The sequence below is a fragment of the Cricetulus griseus genome, chromosome 3 (genome assembly GCF_003668045.3).
Source record: "Cricetulus griseus strain 17A/GY chromosome 3, alternate assembly CriGri-PICRH-1.0, whole genome shotgun sequence".
Lineage (NCBI taxonomy): Eukaryota > Metazoa > Chordata > Mammalia > Rodentia > Cricetidae > Cricetulus > Cricetulus griseus.
In genome coordinates, this window is record NC_048596.1 from 115,729,378 (window position 1) to 115,749,803 (window position 20,426).

At 37.4% G+C, this 20,426-nt stretch overlaps 1 protein-coding gene across 1 annotated transcript in view; it reads left to right on the forward strand.

Moving 5' to 3' along the window:
- The window catches only part of Btbd1 (BTB domain containing 1), a 32,540-nt gene that overhangs the window by 6,315 nt on the left and 5,799 nt on the right, over nucleotides 1–20,426 (forward strand). The window contains exons 2-5 of the mRNA XM_027407537.2: nucleotides 2,716–2,872; nucleotides 7,659–7,764; nucleotides 12,665–12,862; nucleotides 17,138–17,330. Coding sequence (XP_027263338.1) covers nucleotides 2,716–2,872; nucleotides 7,659–7,764; nucleotides 12,665–12,862; nucleotides 17,138–17,330 — 654 coding nt within the window. The remainder of the gene's footprint in view (nucleotides 1–2,715; nucleotides 2,873–7,658; nucleotides 7,765–12,664; nucleotides 12,863–17,137; nucleotides 17,331–20,426) is intronic.

Below are 20,426 nucleotides of genomic sequence, written 5' to 3' on the forward strand. Positions count from 1 at the left end.
AGCTGTCACTTTAAAACACTAAGAATTGGGCCTATTTTATGGTGCTTGCTGTGCAGTTGGAATTGAGCATGTGTAAGTTAAAGGAGAGAGCCAATTTCACAAAGTTTTATTTTACCTCTGCACACATGCTGTAGCTTACATGCCAACACATACATCATGCATGCTCACTAATAATTAAAATGCAGAGAATTATGATAATTTCATGTTTAAGTTTTAGTTATAAAGATTCTACCATTTGGGGGCTAGAGAGATAGTTCAGTGATTAAGAGTACTTACTGCTCTGATAGACACCAGGATTGGGTTCTCAGAACCCACATGACAGCTCACAACTGCATATAACTCCACTACCAGGGTATCAGACTCCTCTGGCTTTTGCAGGCTCTTGCATCAAGTGGTACACAAACTCAGCCTCATGTACATAAATTTTTTTATAAATAAGTCTTTAAAGAAAAGGAAATTCTACTGATTAGATATATTTCAGAGAACATATAAATGAAATATGAGCAAGAGGATTCTTGGGTTTTTAGTAACTTTTCTTTTAGAAATGAAAACACCACCCCATTCCCCATGTTGAAGTTACCTAGAAACTTTTGCCTAGTCTGTTAATGTATTTTCATTAAAATGTGCCCACACAATGTCAGGTGCTGTAGGGGAAAAATTCCCTTATTGTTTACAAGCCAGTATTTACTTTAACTTGCATTCTCAAAATAATTTAAGGCATTGTACAAGAAATCCAAGGATAAAAACTAAAATAGCACTAAGTAAGGCTAATACAAAAAAGTATGTTGTGATCAAGACACAGCTTTTATTTGTAATTGTCTTAGCAACAAATTAAAAAAGGAAACATGCCTGAGCAGTAATAATTCATGGTGTTTCTAAGCTTAAAAACAAACTGCTTAGGGGATCTGTAACTCTAGTACTGAGAGCAATAATGAAACTGATGTTCTAGTTGGAAGTGCCCTTATAAAGAGGCTATTATTATAATAATGAGCAATGTCTGCAATCTATGGCTTTAGATACAGATGATTATTTAATGTAGAAATGATTGTGTTCCTTGATATAAGCTAAAGCTTATTATCAAAGTGTAATTTAATAAAAACAATTTGAATGTGAAGGACCACATGCAGAATAATCTAAACTACAATTCTTTTTTTACCTAGAATATATTCACAAATATTTCATGCCTGCCTAAATTGGAGCCTCCAACATAGATTGATACAGAACCATATACATCAGCCTTGTGTTGTCCATCTCCCATCTCTCTCCCGATTAAAATGATGAGAAATGTGAAAGACAATGCTTGTTACATACTGAACAGAGAAAAGGATTGGCCAAGGTGTAGAAAACAGATAATGTGCTTAGAAGTTACGTGAATAAAATGAGAGTGGCTGCATCTAGAGCCTAGGAGGAGCTGCAGTGGAGTCAGGAGCTGTTGTTCTGGTAGAACCCCAGCTAGGAGTTGGTAGTAAAGAGAGAGGAAAGAAAATAAGTGCTAAGATATAGACATTCATTTAAAGTCACCTTACAGACTATTCCCCAACCAAGTATTTAACAACAACTGAAGGTTCCTCTAAATTTGAACAAACTGCCTGGCAACAACAAATAGAACTGTTGGTATGATTTTGGAATTTCTGAGTAAAGCTCTCATAATGGCATGAGGAGCCCTGGCTTCCCACTGTAAGGCAAGATGCTGGTCAACAGCTTCCACATACTGGAAACTCCCACCCTCGTCTTTGCATTTGCAAGACGTAAGGAAGCAATTTAGGGAAAAGAAGAAAACCTAAACATTTCTATTAAGTGTTTTTGGAAACTTAGTTTTTGTATCCATAAAGCAAAGACATAGAGTTGTGGAGGGAAGAAAAACAATCAGGAACAAAGCAGGAGTTTTTAAAAATTTGAATGTCATTGGGGGAGGGATAGGGCTAGAAAAAAGGGAAAAGAAATACTCCAGAATACAGAGGAAAAGCTAACATTTATTCAGATTAATTTTTGTAGGGCTGTACTGAGAGTGCTTTATTTTAGCTTGTGTTCATTCTCTCTGCAGCATTACAAATAGGTAGTGCTATTTTCATCTCTTTGGAGAGTCACTCTGTGAAAATTTGCTTACAGCCACATACCAAGTAAATGATAGCACTGTCTGAAGCCCACACAGTTTATCTTTCCCTCCCTCACATGTATTATTAATAGAGATTTGGTTAAGTTTGTGAATGTGAAACCTGTGGATACAGGCCAACTGGATTATTACATTATTTTATTCCTTTAAAGCCCCACCACTCTAATCTGTGGTCATTGTGCTAATTCTGGAATGACTGAAAAGTTTTAAAGAATAAGAAGGTTCTGCTGTCAAGAAATCAATGACTTTTACCATTTGGAAGTGTGACCTCAGCTAACTGTAGATTTACTCAAATGACTATCCTTTGCTGAGGGAGACATTAGTTCTTGTAAGCAGCTGTAGAGTGCTAAAAAGAGCCCAAAGTTTCACTTATGGGACATGTGTGTGTGTTTGTCTTCTGAGCATTGCTTAACCTCCTCTGAAAATGGAAATACTTTGTACCTCTCATGAATAAGAATACAATGTCTGTACAGATTTGTCTTAACCCTGATATAAATTTCAGGGTTTTTTTTCTTTTGTTTGCTCATTAAAGTTTAATTCTGATGGATTGCTTGTCATAAACAATGCTGATCATCTATTTAATTTTTTTCATTGCTTTTCAGATTTTTGTATTCAGATGAAGTTCAAATTGGGCCAGAAACAGTTATGACCACTCTTTATACTGCTAAGAAATATGCAGTCCCTGCCCTGGAAGCACACTGTGTAGAATTTCTCACCAAACATCTTAGGGCAGATAATGCCTTTATGTTGCTTACTCAGGTAAGTAAATATAGCTAAAATAGTTTAAAAACTGAACTTAAGCTTCATTCCCAGCATTTGGCTGAAGTGTTACAGCTTGGATGGAAAGGTATCCTGGCAGTCAGGAGCCAAGGAAAAGTCGCACTGCATAACAAGCCTTCTAAAAGATTTATTGGGAAGGAATGACCCAGGAGAGTGGCTGCCTCTGCTTGGGTGAGACAAAGCAGAGAACTTGGCAGAACACAAGGTTTCTATAGGGTTGGGGGGAGGGGCTTTCCAGGGTGGCCTGGGATTGGAGGGATTATGTAGCCTGATCTTGGAGCAGGATTGGTGGTTTGTTTTTGTTTTTGTTTTGTTTTGTTTTCCTGTAGGGTGGATCCTAGCAATGGACAGTTAGGGCCCTTAGGAAAGTTTGGCGGGTGAGACCTGACATGTGGAGCTCCTCAGGGGTCAGGCCCAACCTCAATGGGTCCCAACTGCTAGAGGTCTCCAGGGGTGGGGCCTACAAGGACTCTGCCTGTCTGAGTTTGAGGTCAGCCTTGTTGGTCTGCATAGTAAGTTCCAGGACAGCCAAGGCTACACAGAAAAACCCTGTTTCAAAACAACAATAAAAATGGAACTTAAACATAATTATATATAAATATTAATATTTCTTAGATAATTCTAGGTCATTATTTTTAAAGTGTGCAGTTATTTTTGTATAGGAAAGATGTATTTATAAGATTTTAGAATAGAAATGTAAATTAATATGCTAAATCATCGGGGGAAAAAAAACTGAAGCCTTATATAAGTGGGGTTATATGATACTAGGTTAGATAGCTATTTAGGATTTGAGATGTCATTAAAACACATTATTCTTGCTATAATTGAGAGTATGATACAATGAAATTTTCTGGACATCTTCATTTTCAATTTTTGCTGGATCTGAAATAAAAATTGAGTATTTACTATCAGAGAGGTTCTAAGATTGACTGTCTTATTTCTATGCCTATGCTTGGAAGCTTCCTGACCCATTATTGGAGCAGTTATTGGCATTAGGTTTATATGAAATACTTTTTGTACCACATTAAGTACAATCCATAGAGAAAAGTACACATATTGTAAGAGTGCAGCTTGTTAATACTTTAATATGAACTATTTTTTAAAATTGTGAATTGATAAAATAAAATCCTGTGGGCCCGGCAGTGGTGGCACATGCCTTTAATCTCAGCACTTGGGAGGCAGAGGCAGGCTGATCTTTGTGAGTTTGAGGCCAGCCTGGTCTACAGATCGAGTTTCAGGACAGCCAGGACTGTTACACAGAGAAACACTGTGTTGAAAAAGCTACAGACAGACAGATAAAATCCTGCCTGACATGTGGCTCTATGGTGCAAGGGATAGCACATTGGACTTCTGTGGGACCTCTGACAGTGGAGCCAGTGTTTATCCCTAGAGCACAAGTGGACTTGGGGAGCCCATTCCCTATGAGGGAGGGTCTAGACCCTCCTCCAAATAATGTGACAGACTTTGATGATCCCCCATGGAGGGCCTCACTATCCCCGGGGAGTGGGTGGAGGGTGGGGGAACTGGGGGTGGATATGTAAATAAGAGTGCTTCTAAAATAATTTTTTAAAAAAGTTAAAAAATCCTGCCTGACACACTGGCTCATGCCTGTAGATACAGCACTTAGGAAACTGAAGCAGGAGAATTACTTTGAGTTCAGAAGTTTGATACTAACCTGGACAACATATTGCAACTGTGTATAACAATATATATTCCTGTTGAATTTTAGTACTAGAAATAATTACTGGTGATTGCTAGGTCAATTCTCATTTTATAAATAAGGATTAAAATTTGGGCAGATTAACTGCCTGTCTAAAACCTCACAGTAAGTGATGCTAGGGCCAGAGCTCATCTTTATAGTTGTTTATTCTGTAGGAAACATTGGGTGCTTTAAAAACAGACTTTCGGGCTGGAGAGATGGCTCAGAGGTTAAGGGCACCAACTGCTCTTCCAGAGGTCATGAGTTCCCAGAAACCACATGGTGGCTCACAAACATCTGTTATGAGATCGGGTGCCCTCTTCTGGTGTACGGATATACATGGAAACAGAATGTTGTATACATAATAAATAAATAAAATCTAAAAAAAATTAAAATAAAAACAGACTTTCTATTAAATAATTGTACTTGAAGAAGCTGATGTCACTGACATAGTTTTAGAAATCCATATATGCCAGAGACTAAAATAATAACAGAATATATTGGATAAAGGCTATTGAGTCAGATAGCTTTCTTAGTATTTTACATAGTCAATTTAATCATTATTATAACTTCATGAACTGTTGTTATTCAGAGTGAAGACTTATATACCATTAAGAAACTGAAAGTCTGAGGAGGCTTAGGGAAGAAACAGGCCAAGTGTTCAATCCTAGGGATGGGCGGAAATAGAGGCAGAGGTGAAATGACTTAACCAAAGGCATATAATAAATATGTGTTATTTCCTACATTTAAAGAAGTTGATATTAAAATCGGTAAGATTATTGTTCAAGAAGTTTTAACGTATTAGAACAGATTAAGTAACTACTTTTGCTTGTTTTTTGAGACAGGGTCAGGGTTTCTTTGTGTAGTGCTGACTTGATCCTCCTGCCTCTGCCACCCTAGTGCTGGGACTAAAGGCAAAATAAAAATAGTTGATAAGCTGGGCCTGTTGACACATGCATTTAATCCCAGCACTTAAGAGACAAAGGCAGGCAGATTTCTGTGAGTTTGAGGCCAACCATGACTATATAGCGAGTTCCAATACAGCCAGAGCTACACAGAGAGACCCTGTCTCAAAAAACCATAAAACGAAACAATCTGATAGAGTTTCATGTTATAAAAAATGCACTAAGTTTTCTTTAAGAATGTGCAAACTCTGGTTGAGGACTGGATCCTGTACTACAGGAAAATGTTACAAAAATAAGACCAGGTCAGAGTTACAAAACTGAAATCATCCAACGTGAGAATATTGTAGGAAATTTAAAAGTCCACAATATATGCAACTTACTCTCATGGCTTACTCCCTCACAAATGGTATATGGAGAAAAGGTTTGTATGGAGGAAAGAGAATAAATAAGATACAATAGGTAACTTTTAGATAGGTAATTTGAATATAGGATACATTAAGAGTATGTGCATTTGTATACTATCCTTTAAACATTTCTATAAATTTAAAATTCCAAATTTTCCCATAAAATTTATTCATTTGCATCTGAATTACTGAATCTGGTTTGGAGAAATGCTGTAAAATCAAGAGGACATGCATTCAGTTCCTCCTTAACTCTCACATAAAAGCTGTGCATCACACTGTGCATCTGTAACACCAGCATTGATAGACATACAAACAGGTAGAATCATGGCCAACCAGCCTAGCTGAACTGCTGAGCTTCAGGTTCGGTGAGAGACTGTAAGAAATAACATGCAGAGTGATAGAGGAAAGCATTTTACTTCATCCCCTTGTCTCTGTGTGCACATGAGTGGGCATATACCTACAGGATACGCTTATATTTACTATACACGTGCACTAACATACACAGAAATAAATCATTGAATCCTTTAAAATTAATTTCACTGGGACTTAAGAGATGGCTCGGCAGTTAAAGAGCATTTGCTGCTCTCAGAGGATCTAGGTTCAATTTCTAGCACCAAATGGTGTCTTTAACCTTTTGTAACTCCAGTTCTAGGGAATCCAATGCTCTTTGGTCTGTGCAGTCACCAAGCGCGCGCGCAAAACACTCATACAAATAAAATAAAAAATAACCCAGCCTATAGTCCATAACCCCAGAGAAGCTTGAACCCTCTTCCAGAAAAAGATGAAAGCAGATGCAGAAACCTATAACTAACTTGGAGTACAATCCAAGTGAGGGAGGACCTATAATATGAACAAAGGAGTCAAGAGCATGATGGGAAAACCCACAGAATCAGCTGACAAATGGGGAACCTGGATAAGACCGAACTAGACTTCCTTAATATAGGTGACAGTGGTATGACTGGGACAATATATGAGGCCAATGGCAGTGGGTCCAAAATCTAACTAATGCACAAACTGACTTAGTGGAGCCCATTCTATGTGGAGAGAGACCTTGCCCAGGCTAGACACAGGGGTGTTGGGGGTAGAGAGGTGCCTTGGTCCTGTCTCAATGAGATGATGGGACAGACTTAGACTTTCTAGGGGAGGCCTTACCCTCTCCATGGAGCAAATGGGAGGAGAGGGGGGGATGACTGGGATTGGAATGTAAAAAATAAAAATTAAGTGAAGACTTCGTTGTCATATTAGGTTATGGGTGTCATTTCTGGTGTGGTTAATTAGATAGGTGCCCGGAGCTATGGTGCTCTAAAATCCTTATACCACTCTTAAAAAATTCTTATACCATAACAGGAAATGTTAAAAACAACAACAAAACTGTGATGTATTTTTATTCTTGACAGTTGATGTCCTAGTTACTAGTGATGGTAAGACTAAAATTTTAAATAGTAGTCTGCAACTACATGACCTTAGACAAATAAATGTAAATCATTGCACTGATTGATACACAGGATCACACTAAGTAATGCCTAAGAAAATAGGCTGTCATGTGTATGTATATGCATATGAAAGTAAAAGTAGCAAGATTGTTGATAATGTGAATTCATTGCTCAGTGAAATATTAGTATTCTTTAGCTTTCCATTTCTCATTGTCAATATTTTTACATAATTAGCAATTACAGTTTTCTACAGTGTCAACTTTGAATGTGCACAGCCTAAAGGTAAAGTAACTGAAAGTAAGATAACTTTCTTTGTATGTGTAGGCGCGGTTATTTGATGAACCTCAGCTGGCTAGTCTTTGTCTAGACACGATAGACAAAAGCACAATGGATGCAATAAGTGCAGAAGGGTTTACTGATATTGACATAGGTAAGTTCCCAGTGAACAAAATGTTTACATTTTAAATACAGTGATGCCTTGTCAGCCTTGTTGGAAAACTATGTGGAAATTAGTGTTTTCTCCAAACGACTGAAGGTATACCTTCTTATGAGTTGTGCTTTCTTTCAATTTAGTGCAAATACATCTGAAAGTCCTAACTACCTCAGTGTACTCGAAAATGTACCAAGTAACTAAGATTGCTCACCATTTTCACAGGGTTGGACTATGGTCCTAAAGCAAGTAAAAAAAAAAAAAGGGTAAAATGTATTTGTTTTGTTAAGTAATCACTAATTAGAGATGCCAGGGAACAAAATGTGTGAACATTAGGATTGAGCATATTAATGGAATAAGCTAGCATGTAGCAGTAACTTGCCTTTATAAGTAAGTATCAAACATGTAGAAAGCAGTTACTTGGCAACTACAGAAAAAGGAGATGTTACTTTAAATTGGTGGTGGTTTTTTTTTTGTGTGTGTGTTAGGGAAATTGTGGCAAAAGAGGTTCTGATAGGAGCCTTAAGGAATGGATAGTACTTGGACTAGGGATGACTTAGTGGTAGATTGCTTCCCCTGGCATGCATGAGGCCCTTTTTCCATCCCCAGCACCACAAGAAACAAAGTTCCCAAGTAGTGAAGATGATATAGCATTAAGCATTAGAGACAGTGGTACTACATGGAGTATGTGTGGAGTCAGGGAAGTGCTGACCAGTTGTTCCAGGTGATAGAGGGCCATGTAGTGATGGGCTTAGGATTTGAACTTTGTTTTGTAGAAGAGGAGAGAGAGCTAATTCCCATAGTTTTAAATTACTTTTGTTGTTTGTTTGTTTGTTTGTTTGTTTGTTTTTTGATCATCAACTGGAATTATGTGTCTGTAGTCCCTCTCTTTTAGGATTGAAACTCATATACCCTGTTGTCTGTTTCATTGTAGATTGTTTTAAAGATTTTTCAATACAAAAACAGTCAAAAGGGAACTGTTAATTTCCTTCCCTGTGTTAGAACTCTTTAGTTCTCTTCTGGCTGTTTTTAGTCTTCACCAAGAAGTCTGATACTCTAAAAATTTTTGTATTCCTTTCTCTCAGTCACAACAGGAAATGTTTTTAATCTATTTTTAGACCTGCTTGCTCAAGCTTAAACTCCAGAACTTAATCTTGATTATTCTTTTTCATTTGTGTTCTACATGAATCTCACCACTGATTCCACCACCCATGATTCCACTTACAAAACAAATCCTACATTTGACTATTTCTTATCTCCTGCTACTGCCTAGTATAAGCCCATGTTCTTTCTCATTTGGATAGCTCAGAATGATCTTCATAAATAGGAAAATCAGGTTGTATTACTTCTGTTTCTGCTGCAGTAAGAATATAATTCAAACTTCTTACAAAGCTTAGAAAATCAGGAGAGATTAGGCTTGGCTGTAGTAACAAACCCCAAAGTGCATTCTGGCTCAAACACAAAAGCAAGATCATTTTACATTCATGTAATGGAGAGTGACATTTAGGGTAGGTAGCTCTCAGGGCCTGATTATTGCCTGTATCTTGCTAGCAGATGGGAGGGAAAATAACCACATATTAATACACTTGGATCTGAAATGGCTTCTTTATGTTGTCCTTTATTTCATTGTCTAGAATTCAGTCACAAGATCCACTTGACTTTATGACAAGCTAGTGTGTACCAGACTAGACCCTTCCTACGATGAGGGAACAGAATTGTAGTTAACAGGTCAAATTCAGTACACCTGCCTGGTCTTTTGCTTCTTGTTCATTCCTGTTCCAACTATATTGGGTAGGATCCATTATATTTCAAGCCTTATATATTTGTTACTCTTTCTGACTAGAATCCTTTCCCCTTGAATCTTTTGTATGGCTACCTGCTTCTCAGCCTACAGGTTAACTGAGACAGACTATGTCAGACCTACTTAATTAAACTAAACACCTAAACAAAATTCTTGCTCCTTTACTCTAATTTGTTTTCTCATATTTATTGCTATTTGAGAATCTTAACTAGGTATTCATCTCTCTCTCTGTTTCTTTGGTTTTTCAAGGCAGAGTGTCTCTGTGTGTAGTCCTGGCTGTTCTGGAACTCACTCTGTAGACAGGGCTGGTCTCAAGTTTATAGAGATCTACCTGCCTCTGACTCCCAAGTACTGGGATTAAAGGCATGCGCCACCATGCCTGGCATGTTTTCTTTTTTTAAGTGTTGGTTGTCTGCTTTCCTGTCCTAGACTATAAATTTGAAGGCAGGGGCTTTATTAACCACTATATTTATAATGCAGAAGATAGCAGAACACAGTACATGTTGAGTTAATACCTTGACCAGCTGCAAGACAGTGCCTTTTCTCTTCACCTGGTGTAGTTTCCCTCGGGAAGTCAGTTTATACCACTACTGTGAATCATTTAATGTCTGACACCTTACCCTTTTCCAGGACATGGTGTGTACTTCTCTTTTATAGTTAGTTGATGTAACAGTCCATTGTCAGTTTACCTGTTCATTTCTCAAGTGCCTTGGGAACAATTTATACATTGTGTTTTACTGAAGGGCAAGGGCTAGAACACTGTTGAGTTGTTAATGAAGCATTGTTTAATCTTAATTGTTTCTTGTTAAGGGTCTGTTAACTGCTCCATTTGTTTTCCATCTACTCGTGAAATCATACTACCTGAATTACATGTGGCAATTGTTTTATAAGTAGTTTTTATATTTTTCATGCCATTAGAGCCTGGGAATCTTAAAGTGTGGGCGCTTTGCTGAGTAGATAACCTATAAATATTTGCTGATTTAATACCCACTGTTGTATTATGTTTATGAATCATAATCTATTGCATTTTTATCATCTTAGGCTCAGCTATAATTTTTTTTTAACACACTTGCCAGTAGAAATCTGCCAGTACAAGAACCTATGTTTTCCTCCACCTATTTCCATACCATAGGCCAGTTTGCCTGACACGTACTTGTTGAATTTTGGAATTCTAGAGAAAGTGTAGGAGCTAAGAGGAAAAGGCACTGGGTTCAGGAGTTCTTATAGCTGTCTTAGATTTAGAGATTTTTTTTCTTCTCTAAGGTTTGAGCATGTGTTCCAGAGGAAGAAATTTGCTGTCTTATGTTTTTTGCTTTAGGAATAAGATTTTTTTGTTGCATGGATATAACAAAATAAACTTGGGCCAGCAAGAGAGGTCATCAGGTAAAGTACTTGCTGCTAAGCCTGATGTCTGGAGTTTGAGCTGCAGGACCCATGTGTTAGAATCAGAGTACCAGCTTCCATGAATTGTCCTGACTCCCACTTATGCACTGTGGCGGTGCACACATACAAACATACACACTAAAATTTACATTGTGCCAAGAGCAGTCTAATGTGGTGCATCACACTCCACCTTTCAGTTTGTTTGTTTATTTATTTATTTTTGGTTTTCAAGACAGCTTTTCTCTGTGTAGCTTTGGAGCCTATCCTGGCTCTCGCTCTGTAGACCAGGCTGGCCTCCAACTCACAGAGATCCGCCTGCCTCTGCCTCCGAGTGCTGGCATTAAAGGTGTGTGCCACCAACTCCAAGCCTTTCAGTTTGTTTTTAAATAGTTATTAATAAATTAGATCAAGGGTCTATTTTTTAGTTGAAGAGATTAAATAGTTTTTGTTCATTTTTTGAGGCAGGGTCTCTGTAGGCCATACCATCTTGGAACTTTGTAGTCCAGGCAGGCCTTGAACTTGTGATCATCCTGTCTTCAGAGCATGGGGATTATAGCAGTTAGCCACCATGCTCAGCTCATTGTGTATTCTTTTTTTTCTAATTAATTTTATTTTATGTGCATTGGTGTTTTGCCTGCATGTTTGTCTGTCTGTCTGTTAGAAAGCAATGTCTGGTGTTTCAGAGTCACTTCTCTCAGTCAGGTCTCTCACTGAAACTGGAAATGATAAAAGCCTGTTCAGGCCAGATATATGATAAAACAACAACCAAAGTAGAAACATAAATAATGGGTAAAACAAAGAATAATGGTAAGCACTAAAATGAAATTGAAAGTATTAGGACCATGATTATTACTTATTACCAATTGGGATGAGTATAGTTTCTCCTTCCCATCTGATGTCTTCTGTAGCAGTCTCTACAGGTTGGGGGAAGACTAATAGTCTCAGTCATTCAAACAGGCTGGTGTTCCCTGCTGTGATGGGCTACATGTGATGGCTGGGGGGGAGGCCTAGTGAGGACTTCACTTTTCTGACTTCTGACAGAGACTCCATTTCTACCCAACCAATTAGTTATAAGTTTGAGGGATCAGTTGTTCTTTCCATGTTTGGGGTTTCCTGTGATTGAGGCCTAGGATATGGAAGACCTTGCCACCTGTGATTAATTACCTTTGTGTATTATCTCTTCTTACCTGCCCAAGCTCTTGCTGCTTTCTGTCTCAGCCAGGCATGGTGAGGGGGTTTCTTCCAGGCTGTTCACCTCAGAGCTCTGCTGGAGAATCCCAGCAGGAGGCTCCTCTACTACACAGCCTGTGTTGCCCAGGCCATCTCTCTACTCACTGTGTCCAGCTCCTGATCATGTCTACTCCTCAGGTCACTATTGTTGCTGTGTCTGTGTCCATAGGAAGAGCACTCCCCTGGCATATACTACTGATCAGGTCAGTGGGTGCCAGATGGTAGCCACTCCTGGCTACTGCTCTGCAGAGGTCTTAGTCTTGATTCTTTTTCGTCAGCTCTTAGTATTGTTTTTACCCTGGTTCCTTTCTTTCACTGGGCTGCTAATCCACCATCTTATCTGGAAATCCTAGTTTTTATTAATAGTTCTAAGTATTGAATCTGTAGTTTTATTGGCTTTTGTTTTTTGTGGGTTTTCTTTTAAGTGAATTTTAAAAACTTAAATAATACTTTATTTAACAGCAAAATATTGTATTTCCTCTGTAGATACACTCTGTGCAGTTCTAGAAAGAGACACATTAAGTATTCGAGAAAGTCGACTTTTTGGAGCTATTGTACGTTGGGCAGAAGCAGAATGTCAGAGACAACAATTGCCTGTGACGTTTGGAAACAAACAGAAAGTTCTAGGAAAAGCCCTTTCCTTAATACGGTTCCCACTGATGACAATTGAGGAATTCGCAGCAGGTAAGGCTGTGACTTCACTAATTTGAAACTATTTCCAAAGCAAGAAGAAGCTAAGATTTACTATGTACTAGTTACAAAATAAATATATTTGTGTATAATTTCATTTAATTCTCATAAGAGCTATTCAAGATAACATCCACATTTTATAGCTGAGAAAGTAAACTAGAAAAGATTAAGTGCCTTGCCTAAGGTTATAGGGACAAATCTTTTGGCCTTTATGGGTGCTGTGTCTGAATAAAATTAGACAGACCTGATTTTGAATTTCAGATGTGTGACCTGCACTCACATGGTAGTTCCCAACAGTCTGTAACTATAATCCCAAGGGACCGGATTCCTTTTCTGCCCTCTTGGGGCACCAGGGATGCACATGATGCATAAACATACATGCAGACCAGACAGTCATACATACAGGATAAAATAATAGAAATTAAAAAGAACATCCATATACGTGTCATTTGGTGTACATATAAATACTTCTATATGATGATGTATAAGAGTAGATTGGTACATTTGAGTAAGTTGAGATTGAATATGTTTAGCATTAGTTTATTCTGTCAGTTTTCCAAAGTAAAAGAAGTTCTTCTAACATTGAAGAACAAAGTTAAGACACTTAAGTTCAGTCTGATTGTTCACATGACAAGTGTCTTCTTAACACTTTGTATCATTATTGTGGTAGTTTGTTCTGTATTGCTGTGATTGAAAACCATGACCAAAAGCAACTTGGGGGAAAAAAGAGTTTATTTTATCTTAAACCTTGGAGTACTTTCCAGCATATACACGATATTGTGTTTAACCAACAGTAGCAACAACAACAAAAAACCCAATTTTAATTTTGTGGTAGAGCTTTTTCTCTTCAGAGCTGTGATTATAGGAAACTTTTAATTTTCAAATATTTGAGGATTCTATTTTGATTTTCTCTTAATTCCAGTGTAGTTAGAAAATTCTGTATCATCTCAGTCCTTTGAAATTTGTTGAAGCTCGTTTTATGTCTCAAAATGTCCAGTTTTAATAAATATCCGTGTATACTAAGATGAATGTATTCTCAGTTGTTGAGTACAGAAAAATCTGATGAGGTCTATACTTGCTTAACAACTTAATTAATCCTGCATCTACAAAATAAATATTCTAAAAATAGTGTTCAAAATTCGAATGTATCTACTGTCTCCTTTTGTTCTGTCAGTTACTAAAAGAAATAGGTTCAAGTTTTTGGTTTGGTTGAAAATATGTCCCCAATTGGTTCCATAAATGCTTTCTTTGTATATTTTGAGATTCTATCATTAGGTACATTAAAATTTGAAATTTAATTACCTTTTTTGGATTATTCCTTTATATTTATGATATATTCCACTGTAAATCTAGTAAAGCTTTTTTTACATTGATGACACTAATGTGGTTTTACAGTGTTTTTAAAAAGCTTTCTCATGTTCTGTATTTTCTAAAGATTTGCTTTTATTATTTCTAATTGGATATGTATGAGAAGTGTGTGCATATGAGTGTGGCTGCCCAAGGAGGCCATGGTGTTGTATGCCTGGGAGTTGGGAATCAAACTGGATCTCTACACAAGTACTTAAGTGCTATTTTATTAAGCTGTCTTTCCAGATCTGCATTCTATATTTTCCCCATTCTTTTAATAAGGTTTTCATTATCTTTGCTTATCAGTTATATCCTTATAAGCTGCATTTTTAAGGCATCTAATTCTAAAAGCATGATCTTTTGCTTGGAATATTTGGTTCACATTTAATAGATCACTGCTACATTTGAGTTACATTTAATAGATCACTGGTACGTTTGAGTTACATTTAATAGGTCATTGGTACATTTGAGTTACTATTTTGCTACTTGTTCTTGACTCAGCTGTGGGATGGTGGTGGATTTTATTTGTTTCCTCTTTCTTCCCCTTTTCTTCTGGAGAAACCAAGTGATTTCTGGTATTTTGTTTTCTTCTTTTTGTTAAACATTCTTTTGCTATTTTTTAGTGGAAAACAAGAAAAGTTAAGCAATTTTAAAGAGAAATCAGTATTTTTTACTATTCTTTTAGTGGGTTACTTGATAATACACAAATGCTTCCTTATGAGATTTTAAAGTTAAGTCTTAAAAATTAAAAATTTTAAATTAAAATTTCCCATGCAGTACAAAAGATTTTACTAATACTTAACTCTTCAGTGTTTGTTGCCAGTTCATTTTAACTCTTAATATATTTTAAAGCCCATAAAATGTTGTTTTCTTAAAATTCAGTAGTGATTTTAGATTATCTGGAATCACCCATCAAGCTAAACAATTAGTATTTCTTATATCAGGTATTCAGCTGTCAGATTCTCTTAATTCTTTTCCCCTGTGTTCATCTGTAAATGTCTTTTCCTGCTTTCAATTTCAAGGATATGTTTCTAGAATATAACTCAGTTTAGCAGTTATTCATCTATTGTATAGATGTAATCCTGTTTCCTTTTGGTTTCCATTATTTCCCTTGGCCAGTCTTATTACCTCTTTAGAAGAATACATGCCTTTTCTCTGGTACTTCTAGGATTTTACATTATCTTTGCTTTCCTGTAGGTTGTTAGTGATGTATTAGGTGTATGCTTTTACATACAGACATTTAATGTTTTGATTTACCCCTCTGTTAATTTTAGTGCATGCTATTTTATCTTCTTTAAGCTGTTACATGTTTTTCGTGACCTGAAGACTTTCGTTTTTTGTTTTGTTTTGTTTTGTTTTCCAAGACAGAGTTTCTCTGTGTAGCCCTGGCTGTCCTGACACTCACTTTGTAGACTAGGCTGGCGTCGAACTCAGAGATCTGCCTGCCTCTGCTCTTTTCTTGAGTGCTGGGATTAAAGGTGTGTGCCACAATCACCCAGTGAAGACTTTCTATAGCAAGGAAAATTCTCTTACTATAGACTTGAATTATCATGCATTTTTAACTGAGAGAGAGAGAGAGAGGGTGTGTGTGATGTTTTGTACAAATATGTAGATGGCAGAGGTCAGCCTTGGGTGATATTCCTTGGGGACTGTCCACATTGATTTTCTTTTTGAGACAGTCTCTGCCTGGCTTTGCCTCCCCAGTGTAGCACAAATTGTTTGTGGTCTTAATAATAAAAACTTGGAGTAAAGGGAGGAAAGCTGAAGATCAGAGAAGCAAAGCAGCCAGCCATTAGCTTTTACCTCTACCTCAGACCAAAGGGGCGATTCTGCCATCAGACTTCATTCTCAAACTCACTGCTACTCAGACTGCCAGGAACTCCTGTCTCCTTGTGTCTTTTATCCCTCTCTCCGTTGAGTCATATCCCTTTCTTGTCTCCACCTCCTTAGTGTTGGGATTAAAGGCATGTCACTCCAAGTGCTGGGATTGCAAGTGTGTACCACTATCCCTGGCTTCTTACATAAGTGCTAGGGTTCAACTTTACGGACTACGGCATTTCCTCAGCCCTTATGTGTGAATCTTTAATACATCTGGAGGAAATTTTCCATCTTCATCTCTTGTTTCATCATACATAGGTTCAGTTCTATTTCTTTTTTGATTTTTTTCGGGGGGGGGGGGTTTCGAGACAGGGTTTCTCTGTGTAGCTTTGGAGCCTATCCTGGCACTCGCTCTGGAGACCAGGCTGGCCTCGAACTCACAGAGATCCACCTGCCTCTGCCTCCCAAGTGCTGGGATTAAAGGGCATGTGCTATCACTGCCCAGATGTTTTTTAATTTTGTGTTTTAAAATCAGTGGGTTTCTTAATCCAGATTTTCTAGTATTTTGAAGTCTCTTATTCCACTGCTTCTATTGGCTTTGCAAGGGATCTCCTGGCCTCTTTTATGAGGGAGCAGCATTATTAATTCTGGTAAGTTTAAAGTATTTGGCATTTTCTCCAGTAAGAAGCAGTGAACTGATAAATTGTACTATGTAGTTTTCTGTTTCCATAGCTTTCCCAACCATAGTTCTCACCCTCTGCCAGCTTCTTAATCCCAGAAATAAAGCTTTATTCTCCATCTTTCTGTGCTGAAACATTCCGTGTTCAGATTACAGCTTCAGACAAGTAGGAAGTGGGAAATGGAGGGTCACAGTACCTGTCTGTCCTGGAAATAATTTGCCACAGAGAGAATGCTTCTTTTTCTGAATGGAAGTCTGTGGTATTCAGAAGAGAAGACAGAAAAATTATTTCTGTTATGGTGGAGTTCCACCTAAGTCTTCACTTAATCCTAACACATTCTTTTAGATGAGCCTCAAAAGGATTTACCAAAACTTCAAATGTATGCTAAAATTTTATATGCTAAGTGTATTTTCTGTTTCTACAGGTCCTGCTCAGTCTGGAATTTTGTCAGATCGTGAAGTGGTAAACCTCTTCCTTCATTTTACCGTCAATCCTAAACCGAGAGTAGAATACATTGATCGACCACGCTGCTGCCTCAGAGGAAAGGAGTGCTGCATCAATAGATTCCAGCAAGTAGAGAGCCGCTGGGGTTATAGTGGCACGAGTGATCGAATCAGGTATCCGTCGGGTGTGGGCTTGCGTGTGGGTGGGTGGAGGGTGGCAGTTAGTGATTAGCCTTTATCCTCTTGTGAGAGGTAGTTAACCAATATCTTACTTTATAGTTTAATACAGAATGAGGCCAAAGCTGCACACAAAGAAAAAATAATAACTGCTTTTAGCAAATAAGAGTAGGAACAAATGATTTAAGTATTAATCTAAGTAGAAAATGAACATAGAAAAAGCACTAGAGAAATTAAATAGGCAAATGAAGAAAGTAGTGAGTTAAAAATAGAAAAACTGATGAATTCATAATCTGTTTTCCTTAAAAGATCAATAAAACAAACCATACTAGAAAGAGGCCGTTCTTTCAATTCCTATTTAGAAATCAAAATGTGACTATCATATGCAAAAATTTTTACTTTAATTCTGGGTTTACTCTGTGTTGATAAATTGAACATCTTGATGGAATGGATCATTTTATAGGCAAATATAAATTATCAAAATTGACCGAAGAAGAAAGCCTGAGTAGACCAATTACCCTGGGAAGAATTAAGTTATCAGAGAACTGTCCATTCACAAAGTTTTTACAGGTGAGTTTTTTATCAAATATTCAAGGAACAGAGTTTCCTTGAGCGCTGAAAGAAGGAAATACCATGTGGCTAGTTTCTGAAGGAAGCAAAATTCAGATAAGAGTTGAATAAAACACATTCTGGATCCACTCCACCTTAACAGGACAGTGCTATGAGAACAGATAAGGTGTATTTGGAGAGAAGAAGTAGCTCAGTGTTAAGGTGTTAATATAGCTTTTCACTGTAAAAGGCTAAAGAAAACAGCGGTTCCTATAGATAGCAAGACTCTGAGGTGGGAAGGGGTGCCTTTGATAAAATTTTATGTGTGTACCTGGTGACAACAACTAATAGGTTAAGTCTAGAAAACATTTCACTAACAATGATTGACCATTGAAGAGAAATTAATAGTTGAAACTCCAGATAGAGATACCTACTACCTTTGCTGAGTTTCAGCAGTCATTGATGCAGTCATAAATTAGCCCTGTATAATCAGAAAGGAAGAGGCCTTTTCTGTTAATTCTGGATGTACCTTAGTTCATAGCTCTAGGAAACTTAGTTTTTGTTTTGTTTTGTTTTGTTTTGTTTTTCCTGAGACAGGGTATCTCTGTGTAGCAGCCCTGGCTGTCATGGAACTCACTTTGTAGGCCAGACTGGCCTCAAACCCACAGAGATCCACTTTTCTCTACCTCCCGAGTGCTGGGATTAAAGGGGTGAGACACCACTGCCCGGCAAATACTTTGTATTTCTTCCTTTACTGATGTGAAATGAAATTCATAGTGTCACACTTTAGGGAATAAGTGCCCTAGACATAATTAATACAAAGGAGAAATAAATATAGCCAATAATAAAAATTTAAGGAGAAATAATGAAGCTGATAGTAAAATAGTACATCAATATGTAGACTTTTGGTAGGGCACTAGCAGGCAAACTGAAGTGTACATCTCAATATATGTGTATTCTTATATATGTCAACTACAAAATAAGGTACATGTTAATACCTTACATTCCAATATTTGATAAACGTTGAGTCAGTTCTATGTATTCATATTTACATTTCTGAACTTACCTACTGGCTAAAAGTTGTTTCGAATTCTAAAATCATTACTCAGATTTTTTTAGTCCTTTTCTGCCTGTTCCCAGGCAAGCTAAAACCTTCCTGTTTCACCTTTCCTACAGAGATGGAAGAGGTAAGGCATGTGCAGTGCAGTGCAGTGCAGTGCAGGAAACTGCGGCCTGGATCTAAAGGATAGGTCCAGGTGAAACATCTGTTAGTAGGGCAGCTTTGGTCAAGTTACTGAATGCCTGAACTCTGATTGCTCTTTTGTAAAACAAAGATGACAGTGTAGAATGGGTTGTTCATAGGATTTAAGTGGAAGGTAGATACGGGTGTCTGTGTGTGTCTTAACATAGGACGTATGCATGTATTAGTATAAATTTGTGTATATATACATAATTACCAGTGGCAACAATAAATGTGTAAGAGTTTCTTTACTTACATGGTACTTGCCTCTTATGGAAATGAATAAAATTACACTAAAATATGATTATAGCTTATAGTCACAACAAAACATTTCCTTTCATGAATTTTGGGATTCTTGGTTGTGGGACTATGTTCTGTATATCACAGGAATTGTAGTATCACTGGCTCCCTATGCCCAAACCTTAGGGTGAAGAGAACCCTACTAAAAAACCCATTGGAACTAATAGAAGAATAATTGCTGTTTTAAGATGAGAATTTGACATTATTACCATTATTAAAAACTTACAATAAAAAGACCTTAGTTACAGAAATGAACAGTGGTCACAGTTGTACAGTGATGTAAATGTACTTAATGCACTTAACTGTGACTAATGTGGTATAGCTTATGTGTATACTGCCACAATAGAAAAACCCAAAACTTTAAATGTAAAAAAAAAGTTATATTAGGTAACATTTTAAGTCTATATTTTAGTACATTGTAGTAAATGTATGTTTATTATGTTGGACATTACTGTAATAGAGTAGGATTAAACTCCGAAATGTCCAGCAATAGTATTTCTGTGTAGATCTAGAAAACTTTGGCTGGAATCACACTTTTTAATTTTAATTTTTTTGGGGGGTTTTTGAGACAGGGTTTCTCTGTGTAAGCTTTGGAGCCTATCCTGGCACTCGCTCTGGAGACCAGGCTGGCCCCAAACTCACAGAGATCCGCCTGCCCCTGCCTCCCAGGTGCTGGTACTAAAGGTGTGTGCCACCAACGCCTGATGGAATCATACTTTAATAAGGATAAATTAACTTTTTAAATTGAGTATGTTAGAAAGTTCCTTGTGCACAGTGCCCTATGCACAAGGAGGCATAATTACATTGAAATGCTTCTCAGAGTACCTGTCACTTCTTCCCATGAAGATGGGTTCTGTAGATAGGCTTCATGGGTTTTATCTTAAGGGCCCAGGGGAAAATCTGGTGTGATCTAGGTCATGTAGATAGGGCAGAGGTCATCTGGGTTATTAGCAACCTCCAGTCCTGGTTGTGGGAGCTTGAGGGAGCCCCTTGCCATACTAATA